Source organism: Mesoplodon densirostris, chromosome X (assembly GCF_025265405.1).
Source record: "Mesoplodon densirostris isolate mMesDen1 chromosome X, mMesDen1 primary haplotype, whole genome shotgun sequence".
NCBI lineage: Eukaryota > Metazoa > Chordata > Mammalia > Artiodactyla > Ziphiidae > Mesoplodon > Mesoplodon densirostris.
In genome coordinates this window covers 41,954,465-41,977,034 of record NC_082681.1, presented here as the reverse complement: position 1 = coordinate 41,977,034, position 22,570 = coordinate 41,954,465, and the positions used below count along the sequence as shown (strand labels likewise).

General features: G+C 34.9%; 1 protein-coding gene across 2 annotated transcripts in view; it reads left to right on the top strand.

The window, feature by feature from the left end:
* Window positions 1-22,570, top strand: part of COL4A5 (collagen type IV alpha 5 chain) — a 237,857-nt gene that overhangs the window by 116,401 nt on the left and 98,886 nt on the right. For both annotated transcript variants that reach the window (XM_060088071.1, XM_060088072.1), the window contains exons 4-18: window positions 3,042-3,086; window positions 5,858-5,902; window positions 5,988-6,050; window positions 8,390-8,443; window positions 9,092-9,118; window positions 11,863-11,943; window positions 13,669-13,731; window positions 15,357-15,392; window positions 15,490-15,531; window positions 15,691-15,783; window positions 17,410-17,463; window positions 17,560-17,616; window positions 17,902-17,946; window positions 19,508-19,561; window positions 21,128-21,169. In XM_060088071.1, coding sequence (XP_059944054.1) covers window positions 3,042-3,086; window positions 5,858-5,902; window positions 5,988-6,050; window positions 8,390-8,443; window positions 9,092-9,118; window positions 11,863-11,943; window positions 13,669-13,731; window positions 15,357-15,392; window positions 15,490-15,531; window positions 15,691-15,783; window positions 17,410-17,463; window positions 17,560-17,616; window positions 17,902-17,946; window positions 19,508-19,561; window positions 21,128-21,169 — 801 coding nt within the window. The remainder of the gene's footprint in view (window positions 1-3,041; window positions 3,087-5,857; window positions 5,903-5,987; window positions 6,051-8,389; window positions 8,444-9,091; window positions 9,119-11,862; window positions 11,944-13,668; window positions 13,732-15,356; window positions 15,393-15,489; window positions 15,532-15,690; window positions 15,784-17,409; window positions 17,464-17,559; window positions 17,617-17,901; window positions 17,947-19,507; window positions 19,562-21,127; window positions 21,170-22,570) is intronic.

Here is a 22,570-nt window from a genome sequence, read left to right as displayed (position 1 = left end):
TTTAAATAGATTTTCTTTCCCCAATAAAGGATTATCTCTAAGATTACTAGAAGTGGTTTTGCTGGATCAGAGCATACATGTATTTATATATTTTTGTGGATATCGCCAAATTGCCACCCAAGAAGTTGTATGATTTATCTTTGGTTCAGCAATGTACAAGATCAATTTCCCTATAGCTTCACCCAATCCTATTATGAAACTTGGATTCTTGCCAATCTGTTAGATGAAAAATGGCCTCTCAATGTACTTTTAGTTTGCATTTCTCTTATTAAAAATAAGATTGAGCATCTTTTCATTTCTGTGAACTGTCTGTTTATACCATTTTCCCATTTTTCTACTGGATTGTTGGTGTTTTCATATTTCACTGAGCTATTTATATTTTAGGGAGATTGCCCTTTCTCTGTGTTGTGAGTTACAATTATTTCCCACCAGTTTGTCATTTGTCTTCGCTGGGTGTGTGCATGTATATGTGTATATTTGTGTGTGTGTGTGTGTGTGTGTGTGTGTTTATCAGAGGTCTTTTGTGGCATTTGTGTTTTGAATATTAAATGCCTTCCCCACTGTAAGAGTATAAAATAATTCTCCCATGTTTTTTCCAGTGTATTAATAGTTTCACTTTTTTCATGTGAATATTTTATTGATTTCAATTCATCCTGGTATGGTTTGTGATGTAAGTTCCACTTTTTTTTCCAGATGTCCTCACAAGTGTGTCCCAATATAATTTTCCCCACGGATTTGCAATGCCACTTTCATTATATACCAAATTCACATGAATATATGGACCTGTTTCTCAACTTTTCATACTCTTCCAATGGTCTGGTTATTCAAATATCAGAACCAAACTATTTTAATTATTGACATCTTATGCTATATTTTTATATCTGCCAGTACTAGTGTCCCCTCATTGGTCTTTTTTTCTTCAGAATTTTTCTCAATGTTCTTGCTTGTTTATTTTTCCATATAAACATTAGAGTCACCTTGTCCAGTTTAAAAAGAAATTCGTGTTATTTCTATTTTTATTGTATCAAATTTGTAACTAAATTGTTGAGAATTGACTTTTTTAGTGTTGAATCCTATTATCCAGGGACATGGAATGCCTTTCCATTTGTTCCAATCTTCCTTTTTGAACTTCAGAAGTGTTTTAAACTTTTCTTCTTATGAATCTTATACATTTCTTGCTCAGTTCATTGCTAAATATTTTATCTTTTTCTGCTATTGTAAATTGCATATTTTCTTCCATTATGTTTTCTAACTGGTAGTTGTTGGTATATAAGAAAGCTATTAATTCTTCGTATTAATTTTATATACAGTTACCTTACTGAATTATCTTATTGATTATAGTTTTTCATTTAATATCTTGGGTTTTCCATGCATACAGTCATATTATTTGCAAATAATATGTTTTACCTCATTCTTTCCAATTTTTATACCTCTAATATCTCTCTCTTATTTAGCCATGTTGGTTAGTATGACCAGTATAGTTTTAAGGCATCCTTGTCTTATTTTCACCTTTAGTGGGAAGACACAAAAAAGATTCATTGAACAAACAATTTTCTAGTTTTAAAATAGAATTAGATTTACTTTAATTTCCTTAGAGATGCATCTTTTGTGAAAATAGTAGATTATTAACCTTGTTTTAAAGCAAGGTGTGGTAGGCAGAATAATGCCCACCCCCTAAAGATGTCCATAACCTAATCCCCAGAACCTGTGAATATGTTAGGTTACATAGGTAAGTGAAATTAAGATTGCAGGTGGAATTAAAGCTGCTAGTCAGCTGGTTTTAAACTAGGGTAATTATTCTGAATGATCTGGGTGGGCCCAGTATAATCATAAGGGTCCTTTCAGTGTGGAAGAGGGAGGCAGAAGAGTCAGTGTCAGAGTGGTGCAATGTTAGAAAGACTCATTCAGCCGTCACTGACTTTGAACATAGAAGAGGGCTATGAGCAGAGGGATGCTGGTAGCTCTGGAAGCTGGAAAAAGAAAATAAATGAATTCTCTCCATATAATCTCCAGAAAGTAACAGCTCTGCCACTGAGACCCGTCATACCTTTGACTTCCAGAACTGTAGATTGTATTATTTTAGGCCACTAAGTTTGTGGTAATTTGTAAGAGGAGCATAATGAACTAAGACATCAGGTAACCTTTTCTCCAAATAAAACTTCATGGAAGCCCCAAATAAAACAGATAAAAACAGAGCTTCAGTGATTGAAGGAGGGTGACATAGGCATAAAGGACCTCCAGGGGAAATTCTAGGGTTGTAAGTAGAGTAGTTTGAAAGCCACTTGTATAAAGCAAGATGCCCCAGTTTAATAAAAACTATCTAAAGGCTCAGATGGTGGCCTACTAGCTGTATGTTCCACTGAAATTCCTGCCTATTGGAGCAGAATTAGGTTTTCTTTATTCCATTTTTAAAAGAAACTACATAGTAAAACTTAGTGAGGCAAGACTTTAAATTCTTAGCAATGCAGTTGTAACTAGAAATGGGTAAATAGATTAACAAACATGTGGGCAGCCTCTTTTGCATGGAATCTATAGCAGAAGCTTTAAAGGAAAGTCTATGGTTTTCTTTTTCCTTCTTAGCTCTGCCAGTAGAAAGTGTCTTATAAAACATAGCAAAGGTTTAAAACAGCAAACTCAAGAACAGCTCATATTTAGGCCCAGAGACGATGCAAGCAGATTGACACAATATAGAAACTGCCCAGATTTTCAGCTCTTATTTTGTTTATGCATAAATGATTTGGGGAATATCTATACTACTATTTCATCTTTTTTTTCTTGCATGCTTCATAATTAACTTTACAGGTATAAAGTTTCTTCTACATGTTAACAGTTTTCTTCTCAGTAAATAAAGGCGTTTCTTTAAGCGTATGACTTACCTCAGTGCTTTCAGTCTCAATAATACATGCTTCTTCCTTGGGTATGTAAGTTTCTCACTAACTTTCACAAAGGTTCACAAAAATTTGTCTCAGTTTACAGTCTAAAATTAGTTATTTGAGGGCTATTTTTGAAGGAAAAATAACTAAATATGTTGTATTTTTCAGGGTAGTGATGGAATTCCAGGGCCACCAGGACCAAAAGGGATCAGAGTAAGTGATATTTGCTGTATCAAATGCTTTGTTGGTCAAAATAGAGAAGAAGCAAATAAAGTGTTATGAGGCAACTAGAAAAGACTCATACTGAAATGCAGAAAGAAAAATGAAGTCTTTAAAAAGTTAAATTTAAGGGTTTGTATATGTCTACAACTAGCCTTTCTCTAGTATTTTGATAGTTATCTTTATATATCCAAATGCCTGGTTAAACTAATGAAAGAAGACTTTTGGTTAAGAAGTATGAAAGTGTTGAATTACAACAATTTTTCAATTTATTAAAAATATATATCATACAAGTGATTTAAAGCAGAACTTCCCAACCAGTGCGATTATCTCAGTCCTCTGGGTTCAGAGGGCTGATCAATCACATCAGGCTGTGTAGCCTCCCCGGGTACTATATACAAATATTATAATTTTATTTGTGTATCTTGAAGAGAACAAGTTTGTGAAGCACTAGCTTAAACCGTTATGTTAAAGAATAACTATTTTTGGAAGAATACAATATTTCCTCAGTTCTAAGATATATGATTTTTCAAGTTTTAATGTTCTGGAAATCAGGATGTGTCTCAAAATTGAAGTGCACATATAATGAAATTTTTCTGAAAAGCTTTTAGGTTGATATATACTTTTCAGTGTGTTTTAGATTTGGGAGGAAACTGTAGTTTAAAAATAGTACTGGCTTTTGGAAAATCATATTTAACTTTTTGAGCCTCAATTTCTTCATTTGTTAAATTAGAGAGTCAAACGACACAATCTCCAAGGTCGCTTTTAGCTCTGAAATTCTGTTGTCGTGGATTGACAAGGTCCCTGAATTTGAATGTAAAATATATGGGTGGTGGCATAGCATATTTATGTGTTACAAAGACAAACATTCTGATCTTCTGGATCTCCAGAAATTTAGTAGATGTACACATTTTATATAAATATTTAAACCATTCTGTTTGCTGTCTACGTCTTGAGAACATGTAGATTGCCTTACGTGCTGCTTATGACTGGTGGTGGGTAGGGCACTGGAAAAGCAAGGAGGAAACTCAAAATCCTTAGTTTATTTTAGCAGACATGTATCTATGTTTTTTTGTAGTAACTGAATATCAGTATACTATTAAAGCTCTTCATAATAATCATATCTCTTAATAGCTATAGCTACCATTAACTATGTTCTAAGCACTGTTAAAACTAAATAGCTTCAAAATAACAATATGCAAATAAACAAAACAACCATTTCAATTTTAATACTAATAATAGAATTCTTAAATGCCACTAATTATTTCTTTGCTGTTGTTTTTTCCCCTTTGAATTGACTAATTTCAGTAAAAATATCATGTTTTAAAGACACTTGAAGTAATTCTCTTCTCTGTATCATTACTGTCCACAACTTGCTGTATGTTAGGTTCATTGGTCCCAGTTTGCTTTCAAGTTTTAATGATTTCCTTTTTACCGCTTTCTAATTTTTTCATTATTTAAAACATTTACATTGTTCTATAAGACAAGGTATAGTCAGAGATGCTACCTATGCTTCCTTCCATCTCCCTATTCTCTTTCCTCCTTCCCCCAGAGGTAATCATTCTTATTATTTTCTGTTTATACTTTCATTGTTTAGTATCGCTACCCTTGCTATAAAAAATTAGTGTAGGGCTTCCCTGGTGGCGCGGTGGTTGAGGGTCCGCCTGCCGATGCAGGGGACACAGGTTCGTGCCCTGGTCCGGGAAGATCCCACATGCCGCGGAGTGGCTGGGCCCGTGATCCATGGCTGCTGATCCTGCGCGTCCGGAGCCTGTGCTCTGCAATGGGAGAGGCCACAACAGTGAGAGGCCCGGGTACTGCAAAAAAAAAAAAAAAAGAAGAAGAAAAAAAAAGTTAGTGTATTATGTACACTACTTACACTTTGTTTCTTTTCTTAACATTATATCCTGGAGATCACTACATATTTCAGTGTACAGAGATTTTGCTCATTCTTTTTAACAGCTGCATAGTTTTATATTATGCGGATGTACCATAATTTATTTAGTCATGTCCCTATTTATTTAGTCATGTCCCTATTTAGGTTAGAAACCTAAAGGTTTCTAACCTTTAGCTATAAATATGGTTATACAGCCATTTCTAGACTTTAGCTATAATAATGCTTCCATCAGTAACCTTGAATTTCATATTTTGTTTCATAATTTCTTGTGTACCTTTGGGATAGATTCTTAGAAATGAATTCCTTCAAAGAATAAATAAATACATGTGTAATTTTGTTAGGTATTTCCAAATTTCTCTCCATGGTGTTTAAATCCCATTAGCAGTTGTATGAGAGTACCTTTTCCCCATAGCCTCACCTACAGAGAGTTTTGTCAAACTTGTATTTTTGCCAATCCTGACAGGGGGATTTGATTAAAGGATTTTGGGGGTGATCACATTGATGTTCTCAGGGGCAGATATATTTGCCACATACCCATACCCTGCTGAATTCAATATTTATCACAAACCGGGGAGAATCACTTTGTCTTTTAGAAAAGACCTTTCATCCACTAATTTGCCTGCTCCTACTGAGTGCAATAAAGGCAATGCTCCCTCAAATAGGAGCTTTCTTCTATAGTTTTCTATAAAAGAGATTTTTAAACACATATAGGAATTTTTTCTATAGTGTTTAAAAGAACGAGTGGTAATAATCAATGAAACACATTTTGTCCATTGCTATTCTAAATGTAATTCTCATAATTCCCTTAGGTAAGATATTATTTTATTGTTACTGATTATTTGATTCAAGGAATTTATTTCTTTTATAGGGTCCTCCTGGACTTCCTGGATTTCCAGGGACACCAGGTCTTCCCGTAAGTAGGATTTGGCTTCTTATTTTAAAATCCCTTAAAAAGTAATCTAAGAAATATTATACATGTGTTATATCCCTTTTCAAAGGGAATGCCAGGCCATGATGGGGCCCCAGGACCTCAAGGCATCCCCGGATGCAATGGAACCAAGGTGAGATTTCTTTGAATTAATCTTAGGCAATATGCTTGATAATAATAGACTTAAAAATTTCAAGGAATCAATATGAAGAATGTCAAAGAAGAGATATAGTCGCTTCATGTCTAGGACAGACATAGGATATGTTCTCAGTTAACATTTTCAATATATTGAAACATCAGTAATTCTTGAAGCTTGTGTAATTAGCTGGGATATTGCATTGGATTGAAGATTACTTACCAAATCCTTTTTTTTTGACTTTAGTGTAAAGTAAAATGAGAGTTAAAAAGGAATTAGGATATATATGTTTCAAATATTGTATCGGTTGTTAAGAGTAATACTTGCAAATGTCATTCATTAGCTTTGCCTTTTTTAAAAAACTAGGTATAATTTAAGTTTTCAAATCTTTCATATTCTTAAAACTTCTTTACCTTGCCTAATAACTTCCTTAAGAAAAATCTTAAAAATCGATATGTAATATATCACATCAGTTTTTACCATAAACTATTAGTATGAAACCTGAAACTTCTCCATCAGTGAAAATAATTAATTTAACAAGTGAAAAACTAAAACTTCACATACTACAAACATTGTTTCCTGACCCACTTTTCTTATCTTTAGTCAATCCTAAATCCAACTATTTGGATTTAATATAAAGTGAAAGCAAGAAAAAAAAAAAGGAAAATCTGCTCTTTTTAAAAGCTTACATATTATTGTTTCTGCTTCTTCCCTCACTTTTCTCATTTTCCTATAGGTTAATGAAACATATTATTATTTTCTGTATATCCTTTTGGCATTTCCATTTTGCACATAATATTCAGTGAAACTATTTATGAAATACCCTAGGTTTTTCTAACTAATGACATGTGTCATATTTTATATTAGGGCATATATTTAAAATAACTTGAACAAACTATTTTGCATTATGGGAGGCCACGTTTTGTGATAATCATTGTAGTATATACTTGAAGGCAATAAAATATTTTTACCTCCAATATTTCTCTCAAGTCGTTGTGACCCTCGCCAATAATAATAATAATAATAATAATAATAATGCCATTATTTATTATTATTATTATCATTTTGATTTTGATTTTGGGTTTGTGAGGCTTAGTTGTGTTCTTCATTTCTGCTTGGGGTGACCTTACAGTGATAGAACCAATGTGGAATTAGTTTGCGTGGCACATTGCATGTTAAAGTAGGCTACATTTGTATGCCTATTCTGGTAACTTGTTTGATTTTTGCCAGCACGCCTTGAGCAACAGACCACTAGCCAGTTTTAATTTTGAAGACCAGATGTATCTACAATGAGTATAGTATGCTATGTGATTAAAGGGATCTTTTTCTTTCTTTTTGTTAAAGCAGCACCTTAGAAGATCTCATGATTAGTTTGTGTTTGAGGTCCCCAATTATGTGAGCAACAAAGTTTTTGAAAATGGATTTATTATGTATACTTTCAGATTAAATGGTTTCTTATATTTCTAACTACGTAACTAATAGAATGAACCCTAGAGATGGAGCCAGAATACATGGGTTGTTTCGTTTTCTGTCTTCTAAACTCAGTGTACAGACCACTCCCTTTCTCTCTGGGCCTACTTTGTCCATGTGTAAAAAAGTGGTGGAGAGAGGGATATTGGACAATAACTCAAAGGCACATAGCTGTAATCATTTTACTCTTTTAAGCCTCTGACGAGGATGTTTCTAAGATTACTATGGCATATAGGTATTTGAGAGGAGGTTGCATTGGGGTTCTTCTACAGCAATTTTAGCTTTTGTTTTCTAAACCAAATGTCCATATTAGTACTTTACAAAAGGGAGTGAGAAAAATTGGGTGCCTAGAGAACATAATGACTTGCAATTGCTAGAACTATTGCTATTATTGTCCTCTTGGCGATATTAATGGCGTTCTTTCTTATCATCTTTTCCTCTTTACAAAAATAATTTGAAATAGTTTACGATAAAAGAAAAATGCAATAGGGCAGTTAAAATAAAAATCTATATAATACATGGGCAGGAAATTGGGGCAGATCATTAACTATTAAATGTGATGATGGCCAGGAATCTGTGGTATGATTGTCTCAAAATGGATTTGTCAGAAGAAAATGACTAAGGTAGAATATTTTTTCTTTATTTCTGATTGGGATTGATGAGTAGAGATAAAAGTATCTTAGAAGACTGAATTGATATGGATAGTTGATATTGAAGAAATTGGAAAGTGAAGGCTAATGAATTTTTGGCAATCTGGTATGTTTCAAAATGGCTTTTACAGAAATCTTTTCAATAAGTCATTGTTTGTTGGTATAGCTACACTTTGTTTTTTATTCCTCACGCTCTTTATTTTTAACTCCTTCTAGGGAGAACGTGGATTTCCAGGCAGTCCCGGTTTTCCTGGTTTACAGGGTCCTCCAGTAAGTTATAAAATTTGGGATTATAATGAACACAGGAATTAACAGAAGAAGCAGAACTGTAGAAAGTGAGCTCAGTGCATTCATGTGGAACAAAGTAGTACATTTTGAAATAGTAAACTAGAAGAGGATTTTTTAATATTAAATTTATTTATTTATTTATTTGTTTGTTTATTTATGGCTGTGTTGGGTCTTCGTTGCTGCATGCAGGCTTTCTCTAGTTGTGGCGAGCGGGGGCTACTCTTTGTTGCAGTGCGCAAACTCTAGGCACGCAGGCTCAGTAGTTGCGGCTCACGGGCTCTAGAGCGCAGGCTCAGTAGTTGTGGCGCACGGGCTTAGTTGCTCTGTGGCATGTGGGATCTTCCCGGACCAGGGCTCGAACCCATGTCCCCTGCATTGGCAGGCAGATTCTTAACACTGTGTCACCAGGGAAGCCCAAGAAGAGGATATTTTATAAAAGAAGTTAGTAATACACAGAGCTCTCTGCTCTGTAAAACTAAAGATTCTGTGGTATTTAATATAAATATCATCTCTAAGTATCTTAAGATACCTTGTACTCAGAATGATCTTACAGTAGTCTATTCAATTTGTGTTCTTTTGCTTGCTCCCCTCACATGTATATAAAATAATCACTTTTCTTTTTTATAATAGGGACCTCCTGGGATCCCAGGTATGAAGGTAAGCATCTCATGTTGGGAAGGTAAACATTTTGAATAAAATATTTAGAAAGCCTGCATCTTCAATCAGATATGTCTCTGACTTCTGTCTTAAAATGGATGCTTCTAGAAGTTGTGCAAGTGCACACTTACGAGCTCTCCTTAAGTAGTCTCCTTTGTTCTCATGGCTTTAAATACCTTTTATGGGCTGATACACTTGCAAATGTGTATATCAGACTCACATTTCTATTTTGATACCTTCCTCATTACATTTTTTAAATATTTATTTATTTATTTGGCTGCACAGGGTCTTAGCTGTGGCACACGGGATCTTTGATTTTTAGTTGTGGAATGCGAACTCTTAATTGCGGCATGTGGGATCAAGTTCCCTGACCAGGGATAGAACCCAGGCCCCATGCATTGGGAGCGCAGAGTCTCAGCCACTGGACCACCACAGTTGACCACCTGCTCCCTCTAGAAATATTCTTTATCTCTGGCTTCTGAGACGCTACCTTTTCCTGATTTTTCTTATGCATCTCTGGTCATTCTGCAGTCTTCTATGCAAGCTCATGTTATTCTATCCAGCAGGTATCAGGACACAGTCCTGACTCCTTCTTCTCTTCTATGCCTAGCAATATTTTTAATGCTCATGTTATTGATTGCTGTCCAGTTATGGAGCACCTATGTTTCTTTGTCTAAAACAGAATTTTCTTCTGAGTTAGATGCATGTATTAAACAGCCTCCCTGACATCTCCACTCAAATATCCCCCAGACATTCAAATTAACATGCTCAAAGTTAACCCAGACCCCCAAATGAACCTGTTCCTCCTGTTTTCCCCATCTCTAAAATTTGTATCTCTATCATGTACACTTTTGCATGTATCAAAGCCTGAGAGTTAGTATTTGCATTTTCTACTTCTTCACACAGCTCCTCATTCCATGCTATCTCTAAATACTGTTAATTTTGCTTGTAAAATATATCATAAATTCATCCACTTTTATTCATTTCCACTGCCACCACACTAATCATAATGTCTCATCTGGACTAGGAAGTAGCCTCTTAACTAGTTTCTTTTTTCACACCCCCTCACCTCCCAGCCTGATTTATTCTGTACAGAGCAGCCAAGAATGATCTTTTAAAAATGTAAATAAATAATTTAATCTCCCTCCTTGTTATGAAGCACAGAACTTTTGGAGAAACCTTGAATCCCAGAAGAGAGGTTTTTGCCGCCTCCATGGCTCCTAATGCTAGACCTGGCTCTGTTTCTGGTGTGGGACAGCAAGACAGAATATTTGATTTGAATGACATGTATGCCAGCAAATAGATTGCCTTTCTATTGCATAATGTCATTTCATACCAAAAGATACAACAGTCCAAAAGCCGTGATCCTAAATAATGTTGAGTCAGTATCAGTCAGGATACACTAAGAATATAAGAAGTTTCTGCATAATAAAGGACTCTCACAAAATGAAAAAAAATTAATCTCCCTCCTTATAAACCTTCAAGGGCTTTCCACTGCATCTAAGATACAGTTCTCATTCTTTTCCATTGCCTGTAAGACCTGCATATTCTGGTCTTTGCCCCATATTCCAGCCGTATCTTAAACCACTTTTCCTTTGGCTCACTGATCACACCTGTCTGCATTAAGTTATTTGAATGTGACAAGCTCTTCTCTTTCTGGGTCCTTTGTTCATGCTGCTTACACTGCCTAATGCTCTTCCCCCATCTTCACCTGGCTGACTCCTTATTATCCTTTAGATCTCAGCATGAATGTTAACTTCATAAATTGCCCTTCTTTACTACCCAAACTAATTTCCTCCACTATTTCTTTTTTTTAGTTGAAATATATTTGATATATAACATTGTGTAAATTTAAGGTATACAACATGTTAATTTGATACATTTATATTTTGTAATGTGATCACCATTATAACAATAGTTAGCCCCTCCACCACGTCACATAATTATTATTTCTTTTTAGTCCTCCACTGTTTCTTTTTTTTTAAATTTATTTTTGGCTGTGTTGGGTCTTCGTTGCTGCACGTGGGCTTTCTCTAGTTGTGGTGAGTGGGGGCTACTCTTCATTGGGGTGCATGGGCTTCTTATTGCGGTGGCTTCTCTTGTTGCAGAGCACAGGCTCTAGGCACACGGGCTTCAGTAGTTGTGGCTCGCGGGCTCTAGAGCGCAGGCTCAGTAGTTGTGGCGCATGGGCTTAGTTGCTCTTTGGCATGCGGGATCTTCCCGGACCAGAGCTTGAACCCATGTCCCCTGCATTGGCAGGCAGATTCTTAACCGCTGCGTCACCAGGGAAGCCCTCCACTGTTTCTTTATCATGTACCATGTAGTTTTCCTTTATAGTCCTAAACAGAAAATTTTGTCATCTTATTTGTTTATGCATTATGGTCTGAATTTCCCCAGTATATTATTAGCACAATAAGAACAGAAGTCTTGTTTATCTTCTTCACTACAAAGCATCCAAAGCCTAACACAATTCTTGGCAAATATTTATATTTAATAAATGTTTTTAATGAATGAGTAACTAAAGGTATGACAGGTTCTTAATAAATCGACTGTACTTCAGTGTACTCTGGCCACTTCCTCATTTTCCTTTAAAAGGTAAATTTATTCATGTTAATTACTGAGATCACCTAATCTTTGGGGACACTTCTGTGACAGATTGAATTCTCAGATTACTTTTTTGTGTTCTTGCCAGTTTTCATGTATCATAACTATTACTTACAATTTCCATTGATTATTTCTTTCAGGGAGAACCAGGTAGTATAATTATGTCATCACTGCCAGGTCCAAAGGGTAATCCAGGATTTCCCGGTCCTCCTGGAATACAAGTAAGCATCTGGTGATTTTCTTCTTTGCTATACTGATTAAATCAGACCACAGCATCTCTTTTTTATCCTCAGCCTTTAATACTCTCTATTTTAGTTATAGAAATTATCACCTGAGGTTTGATAGATATTGCAGGTACCTTGACGTGAAAATAAAAGTATTCTGGACCAGGGAGAATTTTAAGAAGCGCTGCTTTGTTCTTTTAACTCTCAGTCCAGTTTCCATGGAAATTTTTGTTTTGGGGTTTCGCAGCAGAAATAGGCTTCTATATTCTTATTCCTATGCTGTGGGGATCAGTAGGGTGGTAGGAGTAAATGGTCTGATTAAAAATAAAAATTGTGGGTTTTCCATTTAAGATATTAGAAGACATAATTTGTAACATTATCAGTTATATATAACATGAACATATTTTGAAAGCTAAAAGAATAAAATTTATACATAGTGAACATCAAGTATAATCTTCAGAAAAAATAGTCATGTCAGCCTACACATAACATACATGGAGACAACAATAACTTTTGGGAATTTATAGATTAGGAAATTAATTTCTTGAGGTTTATTTTTCATGAAGATTGATCCCTTTGCCAAAAATAAAAATCAGCACTTTCTAGTATTTGATCACTAAGATACAATTTCATTAGCCACCTTCTCATTCCATACTTGATATAACCCATCCATATGTTCTTAAGTGCTCCCAATCTTTTATCTCTTATAAATTTGTATTATGTTATATTTGAAAATATCAGAATACATGAAAAATATATGTAGGTTATGAAGCATAACAACCAAATGAACACTTATGAACCCAACACAGTGTTTAAGAACTAGAACATTACAAATAATTTTGAATCAACCTGTGGTTTCCTTGGCAGCCACATCCTTCTGCGTTCTCCCAAGACGTGACTACCATTCTGGGTTTTCCATTGCTTCTTAAAAATAGTTTTATTATATATGCATATATCTTTAAACAAGAGTATTTAGTTTTTGAAATAATACAAAATTTATGTGTAGTTTTCTCCAACTTTTTCTATTTGATATGTTAAGATTCATCCATATTATTGTATGTGGCTGTAGTTCATTCAGTTTCACTTCCGTATAACAGTCCTCATTTGAATATACTAGAATTTGTTTCTCTGATCTCCTATTGTTGGATATTTGGGTTGTTTTGAGATTTTTTTAAATTACAGAATAATCCAGGATTTATACCTAGATATAAAATTACTAGATTTCAGGGCAGTCAAAATTTCAACTTCTTAAGATGCCAAATTGTGTTCCAAAACAGTTACATCATTCCCTTACCTTTTGTCCCAGTTATTCCCACTTCACTCTTTGTCTTTAATCTTATTTATTTTTATTTTAAAATTAGAGAAACTACCTTGAATCTAGTAGCCTTTCTCTTCCCATTTCTAGCATAAAAGCCCCACTAAATGCCCATCATTATTGCTTTATATTTTAAAACTTCCTTACTATGTGTTTGTCCCGCATTTGTTATGTACCACTGTAAAACATAAGTTTTCTAATGCACCCATTCTGTTTAGTTGAATTTCTTTATAGTTATTTAATGCTTTTATTCGTCTACATTTTAAAATTCTGCTTATAACACTTCAAAATTATAGACTTGTAGAACAGAATTCTGGCAACTGAAGTTAGAATTTCATCCATTTAGCTTTTTATACAATACAGTGAGAGTTTTTTTCTCATCCTTTTCTTTACTTCCTTTGTAACAGGGCCCAGCTGGTCCCCCTGGTATACCAGGGCCAATTGGTCCCCTAGGACCACCAGGTTTGATGGTAAGCTTGCTTCTGTAATTTCATTTCTCCTTTTCTTTTGATTTCTTTCACAAATATTAATATTATTTGTATTACTTGAAATTATAATGTATTTACAGTGTTCATGATCTATAGTTTTCTTAAATTTTCTTATTTATGGGAGATTTTACAGTGTTATGGTGAACAATATATATGCTAAGTAATAGCTCCATTTTATAGATGGAAAAAATGAAGTAAACAAAAGGAAAGATTTAAAATATTTTGTCAGTTCTGGCCATCTTATGAAGTCTTCTAAGACAGTTCTTTAGTCACTTGATGAAATATGTTTCTTCAAGCTGTGGTTTGCTGTTAAAGAGGTATTCACAAAACAGGTATTCACAAAAAAATTGGCTCTCATTTCTTAAGGACCTGTAACAAAACAGTAGGATTGGTGAGGGTAGTGAGTCACTGTGCAATGGGATAAGGATTGGTATTCCCAGGAAAGAAGCCAAAAACTTATAAAGACCCTGAATGTGCAACCAGTTCTCTTACTTTACTACCTGTATGGTCACTTAAATTTTCTACTCTAATAAATTGTAAGTACCTTTACCCCTGAAATACTTAGATTTCATTCAAGTCATGTTTTAGACTTAGAGCTCTGCTGTTGCCCTCTTAAAAGGGCAAGAAAACTGTACTTCAGTCAAAGTAATTTCTCATATGCCACTCTATCTCTCATCTACCATATATTTAAGTGACAGTTTTCATTATACCTTTATAGAGTGTACATTTTTGCTTGTGAAAATTGGTCCTCTATTCATGAATGAAGGAAATAACATTCGATAAATACTAGAAGATCTACCAGAAAAAGATTGTGATTTTGGCTTTTTTAGAAATCTTTGGTAGAGGATTAGAAAACCTCTGAGTTTAGCTTGTTTTAGTTGTAGGTGTCTTGCAAAACATGAGATTCTGGACCATGGCACTTTTTCCTAACTCTGTTATTTACAACCTTGGCCTACCCTAGGTGTATTGTTACACCTTGAATTCCGTTAACTCTTGTGACCACATAACAGATTCACTCTGTACTTCTTAATGTCCCTGCAATTAACCCTGATTCAACAGATGAAGCAAAGTCTTAGAAATGCCACCAAGGTACAATATGTAAATAAATAGGTCAGCTGACATCAAGAAGTGATATACTTGGGCAGACAAATGCCAATTTAACTTTTCAAACCTTGAAACATTCTCAAATATACAAAGATTATATAAAATAAAACTGGAATAAAAAAGTAAACAAATGCTTTTGAGAACTAGACAGTTAATTGTCTTATGGTACCTAAAGTTAACCTATAATTCAGATATGAAAAATTTGATGTTTGTTGAGATTAATTTTTGTATTGATTTTTGGCACGAGTGCTACTCCTCTGCCTCTACCTATCCTTGCATTTCTTCCCCCGCCCACTTGTAGCCTGTCATGAGAAGTCTCCACAATCATCTAGTTTCTTTAAATCAATTTAAATGTGTGTCTCTGACTAGAAAACAATGAGAAAAAAACCCAGGAAATATTATTTTGAAGGGCTTTCTCAGTCCTCACTTTTTATGAAACCAAATAATTTTTAATATACTCATTAATATAACACTTTTTTCCCTTTTCTATGTTTTATTCTTAGGGCCCTCCTGGCCCACCAGGACTTCCAGGACCAAAGGTAGTTTTCTTTTTTTTTTTTTTTTTACAACTTTTATTTGGTGTGGATTATTTTTGTTATTGTCAATGAGGTTTTAAATTGAAATCTCTCTCTTCAGGGGAATATGGGCTTAAATTTCCAGGGACCCAAGGGTGAAAAGGTGAGTAAAGAAGAAAGTTGCTTATTTAGTCCTCAGTTTTTTCCTTTCATAGTCATTTGAACTTGTGTTTTTGCTTCCTGCAACTGTCTTAGCTTACATGTTATATTATTGTCTGTTTAAACTATGAAATATCACTTTCTTATTTTATCTTGCAAACAGGGTGAGCAAGGTCTTCAGGGCCCCCCTGGGCCACCTGGGCAGATCAGTGAACAGAAAAGACCAATTGATGTAGAGTTTCAGAAAGGAGATCAGGTGAGTATGTAGGGAGGAAATCAATGAATATCTTGCTATGAAAGTAGCATTCCATTAAAATGCATTACAAGCTGGAATAAGGTTATATGTGAAAGTCCTTTTAAAATAACAAGGATTTGAGATTATTAAAATTTTAAAATAACTTGATTGAGATAAACTTTATATACCATACAATTCACCCGTTTAAAGGGCACAATTACATATTTTTTTAGTATATTCACAGGGTGGTGAAACCACCACTACAATTTAATTTTAGAACATTCTCATGAGCCCCCTCCAACTAAACCCCATACCAGTTAGTTGTGACTCCCCATTTCTCCCCAAACTCTCGAGCCCTGGGCAACCACCAATCTAATTTTTGGCTCTGTAGATTTGCCTATTTTGGACATTTTTATAAATGGAATCATATAATATACGGTCTTCTCTGTCTGGTTTCTTTTACTTATTATAATGTTTTCAAGTTCATCCATGTTGTAGCATGCATTGGTACTTTGTTCATTTTTATGGCTGAATAATATTCCTATGTGTGTATATTCCACATTTTATTTATTAATTCAACAGTTGATGGGCGCTTGGACTTTTCTCCATTTTTGGCTATTATGAATAATACCTTTATATACAAAATCAAGTCATGGTAAGATAGACTGTCATTGTTTTAGATGACTGTGTTCTCTACATTTCACTGATATGCAGGGAGAAAGATGGTATTACTGTATAAAATCTTGTCATTTTTAGAAATAATTTTCTGATACCTTGCTTCTACTAGAGTAGATGAGGGGATCAAACACATCTTTTATAGAATAGTGGCTCACCCTTCAATAGAGTGTGTGCACTGTTGTTTTACTTAAATGCTAATAAGAAAGTTAAGAATAAAGGACAAATTATACTGAAACTCTACCATCAATATATATTGGGCCATTTAAATCTCTGCCAAAATGTATGTGTGTTATATAGCTCCCAAATCTCCAAGTTTTAGGTACCCTTGCCTTTTATAAAATATTTTATAAGAATAAAAAACCATTAATACTTTTGGGACTTCCCTGGTGGCGCAGTGGTTAAGAATCCGCCTGCCAATGCAGGGGACATGGGTTTGAGCCGTGGTCCGGGAAGATCCCACATGCCATGGAGCAACTAAGCCCGGGTGCCACAACTACTGAGCCTGTGCTCTAGAGCCCGTGAGCCACAACTGAGTCTGCGTGCCACAACTACTGAAGCCCACGCATCTAGAGCCTGTGCTTCACAACAAGAGAAGCCACCGCAATGAGAAGCCCTAGCACTGCAACGAAGAGTAGCCCCCACTCACCGCAACTAGAGAAAGCCTGCGTGCAGCAACAAGGAACCAACACAACCAAAAATAAAATAAATAAACTCAAAAAAAATCATTAATACTTTAATTTGAAGTGTTTTCTTGCTATTTACCTCAAAACTTGGCTTGTCCTAAAAATTAGCTGAAATGAGCAAAGATGGCTCTAGATTTTTTGCCTAGTAGATTTCAACTTTGAATTTGAAACATCTTATCTTTGGTTATATTACATGAGTTTGTAGTTCAGCTTGTTAAAAGTGTTCCTAGCTAGCTCTAGTACTAACAGTATTTATATTGCTTTCCTTCTCCCTACTACTACATAGGGACTCCCTGGTGACCAAGGGCCTCCTGGACCTCCAGGGATACGTGGTCCTCCAGTAAGTAACCTAAAATTCTTTAGCATCATTTAATGTAAATTGATATTGACACATAGCACTCCATGAACCAATGTAAAATTACTTTTGTGTGTACAGGGTCCTCCAGGTGGTGTGAAAGGTGAGAAGGGTGAGCAAGGAGAGCCTGGCAAAAGAGTAAGTGTTACGGCTATTAATACTCTTTGCAAAATATTTTAAATATGTCTGTGTGTGTGCGCATGCCGGTGCACGTGCACATGTAGGTCATTTTCTTTTTTTCCTCTTAAATCCTGCTTTCATTGCCTCAAAATGTCATGACTGACATATTCATTTATTTATTATAACACTGAAGTCCAAAAAGTCTACTTAAGAGAGTCCCAGGCAGGAAAAACTTGTTATATTCTTTAACCTTATATTTCCAAATAACAAGTATATATTCTTACATTTCCTTGAATCCTATAGGGTAAACCGGGCAAAGATGGAGAGGATGGCCAACCAGGAATTCCAGTGAGTATTTAAAGTCTATCCCTTCCCTCAAAAATAAAATGGCAACATTTGTACATGTTGGTAAAGAAGCAGGATGGCAAAGAAGCTTGGGTTTGGAAGTAGTTTAAATTAATAGAAATTTAGTTTTCTTTCTTTTCTGAATGTGAATTTGAAATTTCTCTGTTTTTCAAGACAGATTTTTGTCAGATTTATTGAGATATAATTTGTATACAGTAAAATGAACCATTTTTAGTGTACAGTTCTGTGTATTTTGCTAAACACATACAGTTGTGTAACGATCTCCATAATAAAAAATAGTTCCGTCCCCTCAAAAGTTCCCTCACGATCCTTTGTAGCTATTCCCTACCGTTCCCCAAAGCCCCTGGAAACAACTGATCTGTTCTCCATCCATATAATGCTGCCTATTCCAGAGTGGCATATAAATGGAGTGATATTGTGTATAGCTTTTTGAATCAGAATTCTTTCATATAGCATAACGCACTGTACTGTATATCAATAGTTCATTAACTTTTAATTGCTGACCAGTATGAGGTTATATGGATGTACCAAGGTTTGTTTATGCATTTACCCATTGAAGGATATTTTGGTTGTTTCTGGTTTTGGCCATCATGAATAAACTGCTAAAAACATTCACATACTATTTTTTGTGTGAATGTAAGTTTTTTCAGTAAAAGTTTTGACATATAATTCTAATTGCTACCAAAAAAAGAGGAAAATAAAATATGCAAGTCCAGGAACACTATTTCAGGCAGCCTCAGTTTCAAGAGTATCCACCATAGATGTTAAAAGAGGTTTTCCAGGACAGATAGAAAATTTGATGAAATTTGGAGACTATTCTGAAGGAAAGGGAGCATTCTTAACAAGACTGGAAGTTATAAAGTCAGATAAATTGATTTCCAGATGATTTTCCTAAACAGGCAGTCCTCAGCTTATAAACTCTAGATTCACCAATGGCTTAAACATATAAAATGGCATAAGGTGGGGTTAAATTCAGGACCTCAGTTACTGGCTTCCTTTGGAACAGTGATTTAGGCAGCCATGATGTTCAGCAATTGTCTCTGATTGTTTTTGACTGATATCCCCAGGGAAAACGCTTTTCTCTGTTTGCAGTGAGAGAAATAAAATTAGGTCAAATAAACATAGCCATGCAAGTGGGATCTTTTTGGGAACCACCAGACAGGTCAAAAATGACAATTCTCTGGGAATGGGGCTTTGAAGAAGCTTCAACCTGGTTCTTTCCCTTCCAGTTGCTGCTGTGCTGCTGGTTTTTACCTTGATTGTGAGCTGTTGGTTTTCAAGGCTACTGCGGAGCTGAGGAAGTGTGATGGGAATAGAGCCACAAACCTCTGTGTTCTCACCAAGATTCAATCTTTTATTATTTTTTTTCAAGAAACACTTCCTGGATTGCTGCAAGCCTTTGGTTAATTTCTAGAGTTCTAAAAAGGTTGACTCTGACCATTTTTGCAAGTGTCCTTGTTGCTTTCATGGAGGAGAGGATTTTTGGAGGTCCTAATTACTCCACCATTTTTGCTGATGTCACTCTGTCTTCCATGTTTTAAAGGGTTTGCCTGGTGATCCTGGTTACCCTGGTGAACCAGGAAGGGATGGAGAAAAGGTAAGAATTTTAACACTTTGAAGTGACTGGTTTTATTCCAGTTAGTACAATCCTTTTCTTGCCCAAGTTTGAGTTATAAATGAAAAAATTCTAAATAACTAGCTTTTGTATTCAAAACATACCTTCTTTATCCATCTTTTGGTGTTGCTCCCTTTTCTGTTATACCAGTTCCTCTAAATTTTCACTCACTATTCTAAATCACAGTCCATGTGATAGAAATACATGGAGAAATGTTTAACTTTAGCATTTCCATTGTTAAAAGTTGATGCCTTTGCTTTGAGCATGTATCGGCAAAACTTTTGTTCTCCAGAAAGAGGATTCAGCGCTATTTTAGTCAGGTCCTCATACTAAAAAGGCTTATATAGTTGTGAATTTAGAATGTTGCCACTAAACATTTCCATTCTCTATGTAGTTATTGTCTGGAAGTCTGTGGCTAATTCTTTGTTGTTTTTTCATTTGGCTATACAGACTGACTGAAGTCATTTATTTAGCAGCCTATTTTAAAAGTGACTTTGAAAGAATGTATGAAGCACACAGTTCTCCTATTTATAGCAAATCACAAAACATCCAGTTTTCCAATCTCTCTGATCTTTAATTGCTTTCTATGAAAACCAAAACTGAAAAGCTTTGTTCTGCAGGCAAGGAGGGAAAGGTGTTACAAACTTGAATGTACCCAGAGGGCACACGTTTTAATGGTGGTTTATCTCCAAACTAGATCCAAGTTCTAGCTTGGCTTTAGAGGCACAGCTAGAATAAAGGAAGATAATAAATACTCAGAGAATAGAATTTTATTTTTCTAGTGTAAGTAAAGTTATAGAATAGAGTATCTTCTTAAACTAAAAGGAGTTTATAGATAGATGAAAGGTTCCTATGAACAAGTCTAGAATGAGAACACAGGTGTGAGAGAGATATTTATTCTTGGGTCTTGGCCAGTAGAGTAACAGTTGAATACTGTGTTCTTCAGCTGTTGTAGCTACTGGTTAAGGGTAAACAGTTTTGTCTGAATTTGTTTTTCATTAGATTCTAAGAGCAAAGTCACAAAAGTAATTATGATTTATTAACTGTTCCTGATGATAGTTAAGTCCATCAGCTCTAAAATATCTGTCACTGATGGAAATGACACTAAATTTATGCCGTTGACAAGTTTTTTGAAACGGAACATGGCTAAATGTAAAAAACACAAATGTAATGATTATAGCTGATTCTAGTGCTACCAGTTTGTAAATCAGCATCTTCTTTATAGAGTACTTATAGTTTGCTGGAAAATAGGAATCTTAAAATCAAAGGATGTTACAGCTAGACATACCTTAGAAGTCTGGTCTATATATAAGGCAGAGAAGTTAATTGATTTAGTCAGCATCATAGAGCTTGTAAATCTGAGACAACATCGCAGGTCTTCCTAGGCTTAGCTAAGTACTGTTTCATTACCTCATTTTGTATTTCTCTTTGAGATATTTTATTATGGATTTCTGGGTCTTTATGAAACATAGTTATCTGTTATATCTTTGAGGAAATTGATGTTTTCATGTGATTTTTACTAACCTGTTTTACAATTGTATTGAACAGGGCCAGAAAGGTGACATTGGCCCAACTGGGCCTCCTGGACTTGTAAGTTTTTTGTTTCAGTTTTTATTTATTAAATTTATTAGTGCATTTTAATTTTCATGTTTTAATTATATACTCCGTACCTTTTCCTCATAGAACACAAAATTCCAAGATCAACTTTTCCTGGCTTAAAAGTCTTTACATCCAAAACTTCAGTGATGTTGACCTCGAAGTCTTTGCATTGTTCTACCTGTATATTACTTCTCCATAATAAAGGTCCAAAATTACGGCACTAGGTTGTTTTGCCTCATGATTGCCAAATCATTTCTCAAGTAACCAGCAGGTGGTGCAAGTGTTGCTTACAAAGTTTCAAAAAAAGAAAGTGTTGGGGAACTAGGGGATTGGTCCTTTCCCCTGCAGAGCTCAGGGGAAAGATGGATTTGGTCTTAATAGGTTTTCTCAATTTGTAATTGTCTGATTCACACCTCTTTCTTCCCTGAGTGTCTGCTTTCTAGGGGCTCTTAATCAGAAATGTAGGAAACTGCTCTGTAAAAGAATAGTTGAGGGGTTTACAAATCTTCTGTCATGTTTGCATTCACCATGAAATTCTAGTCAAATACATTTTCATTCTTATTAAGAATAAAATGTCACTGTTACAGTTGACATATTGGTTTTCCTATCATTGAAATTTGCTAAGACTCTTGACTTTAGGCTGCACTGAAGCTGCAAAGGGTCAAGTGCCATAAAACCTATATGTTCAGACATTTGAATAACATTAATTATTTTTGTCCATAGTGAGTGTCAGATATTGATACTTGGTACTTTACCAAATCTAATGAGGAGGTAGTTAAAGAAGATCTTAGACAATTTTTATTCACTTTCATTTTAAAATCAGAGTTTTACTTCTCTAAGAAGCAATTTCTCTGAAAAATGAAATAAAATTTTGATGAACATCAGAAGAAATAGAAATTTTGAGAGTGCAATCCAATCCAACAGCTCACTTCCCCTTTTGAACTACTATCCCAATTCTAGGTCCCACAGATTTCAGTGTCCATTTGTCTGAATATTTCTTATATCCAAAAGAGCCAGGATAAATATCGCACTTTGCCAGTAGGTGATGATTTCTGTCTCAAACTGATAGTTTCTTAAATGTAAAGCTTACTTTATAGCTCTATGAAGTTAATTTCTTTATATTTAGATTATTTAATGTAAAATTATTTAGGCATAAGGTTCTAAGAAGATAGAAAGGGAATGATCAGCTAGTTGATTTTAATTAATAAAGCCTTCCTGGTAGAGATGTGTTTTCTTTTTTATTTCTTTTTTCTTTTTTAAGAAGAAGAAAGAAATATGGGTTGACAAAGAGAAAGATTGGGGGAAGGCATTATAGATGTTTAGAATGGCATATTCAAAGGCAAAAGCAGGAATCTGCAAGATGCATGAACTGGTTATAATCAGACCTCACTC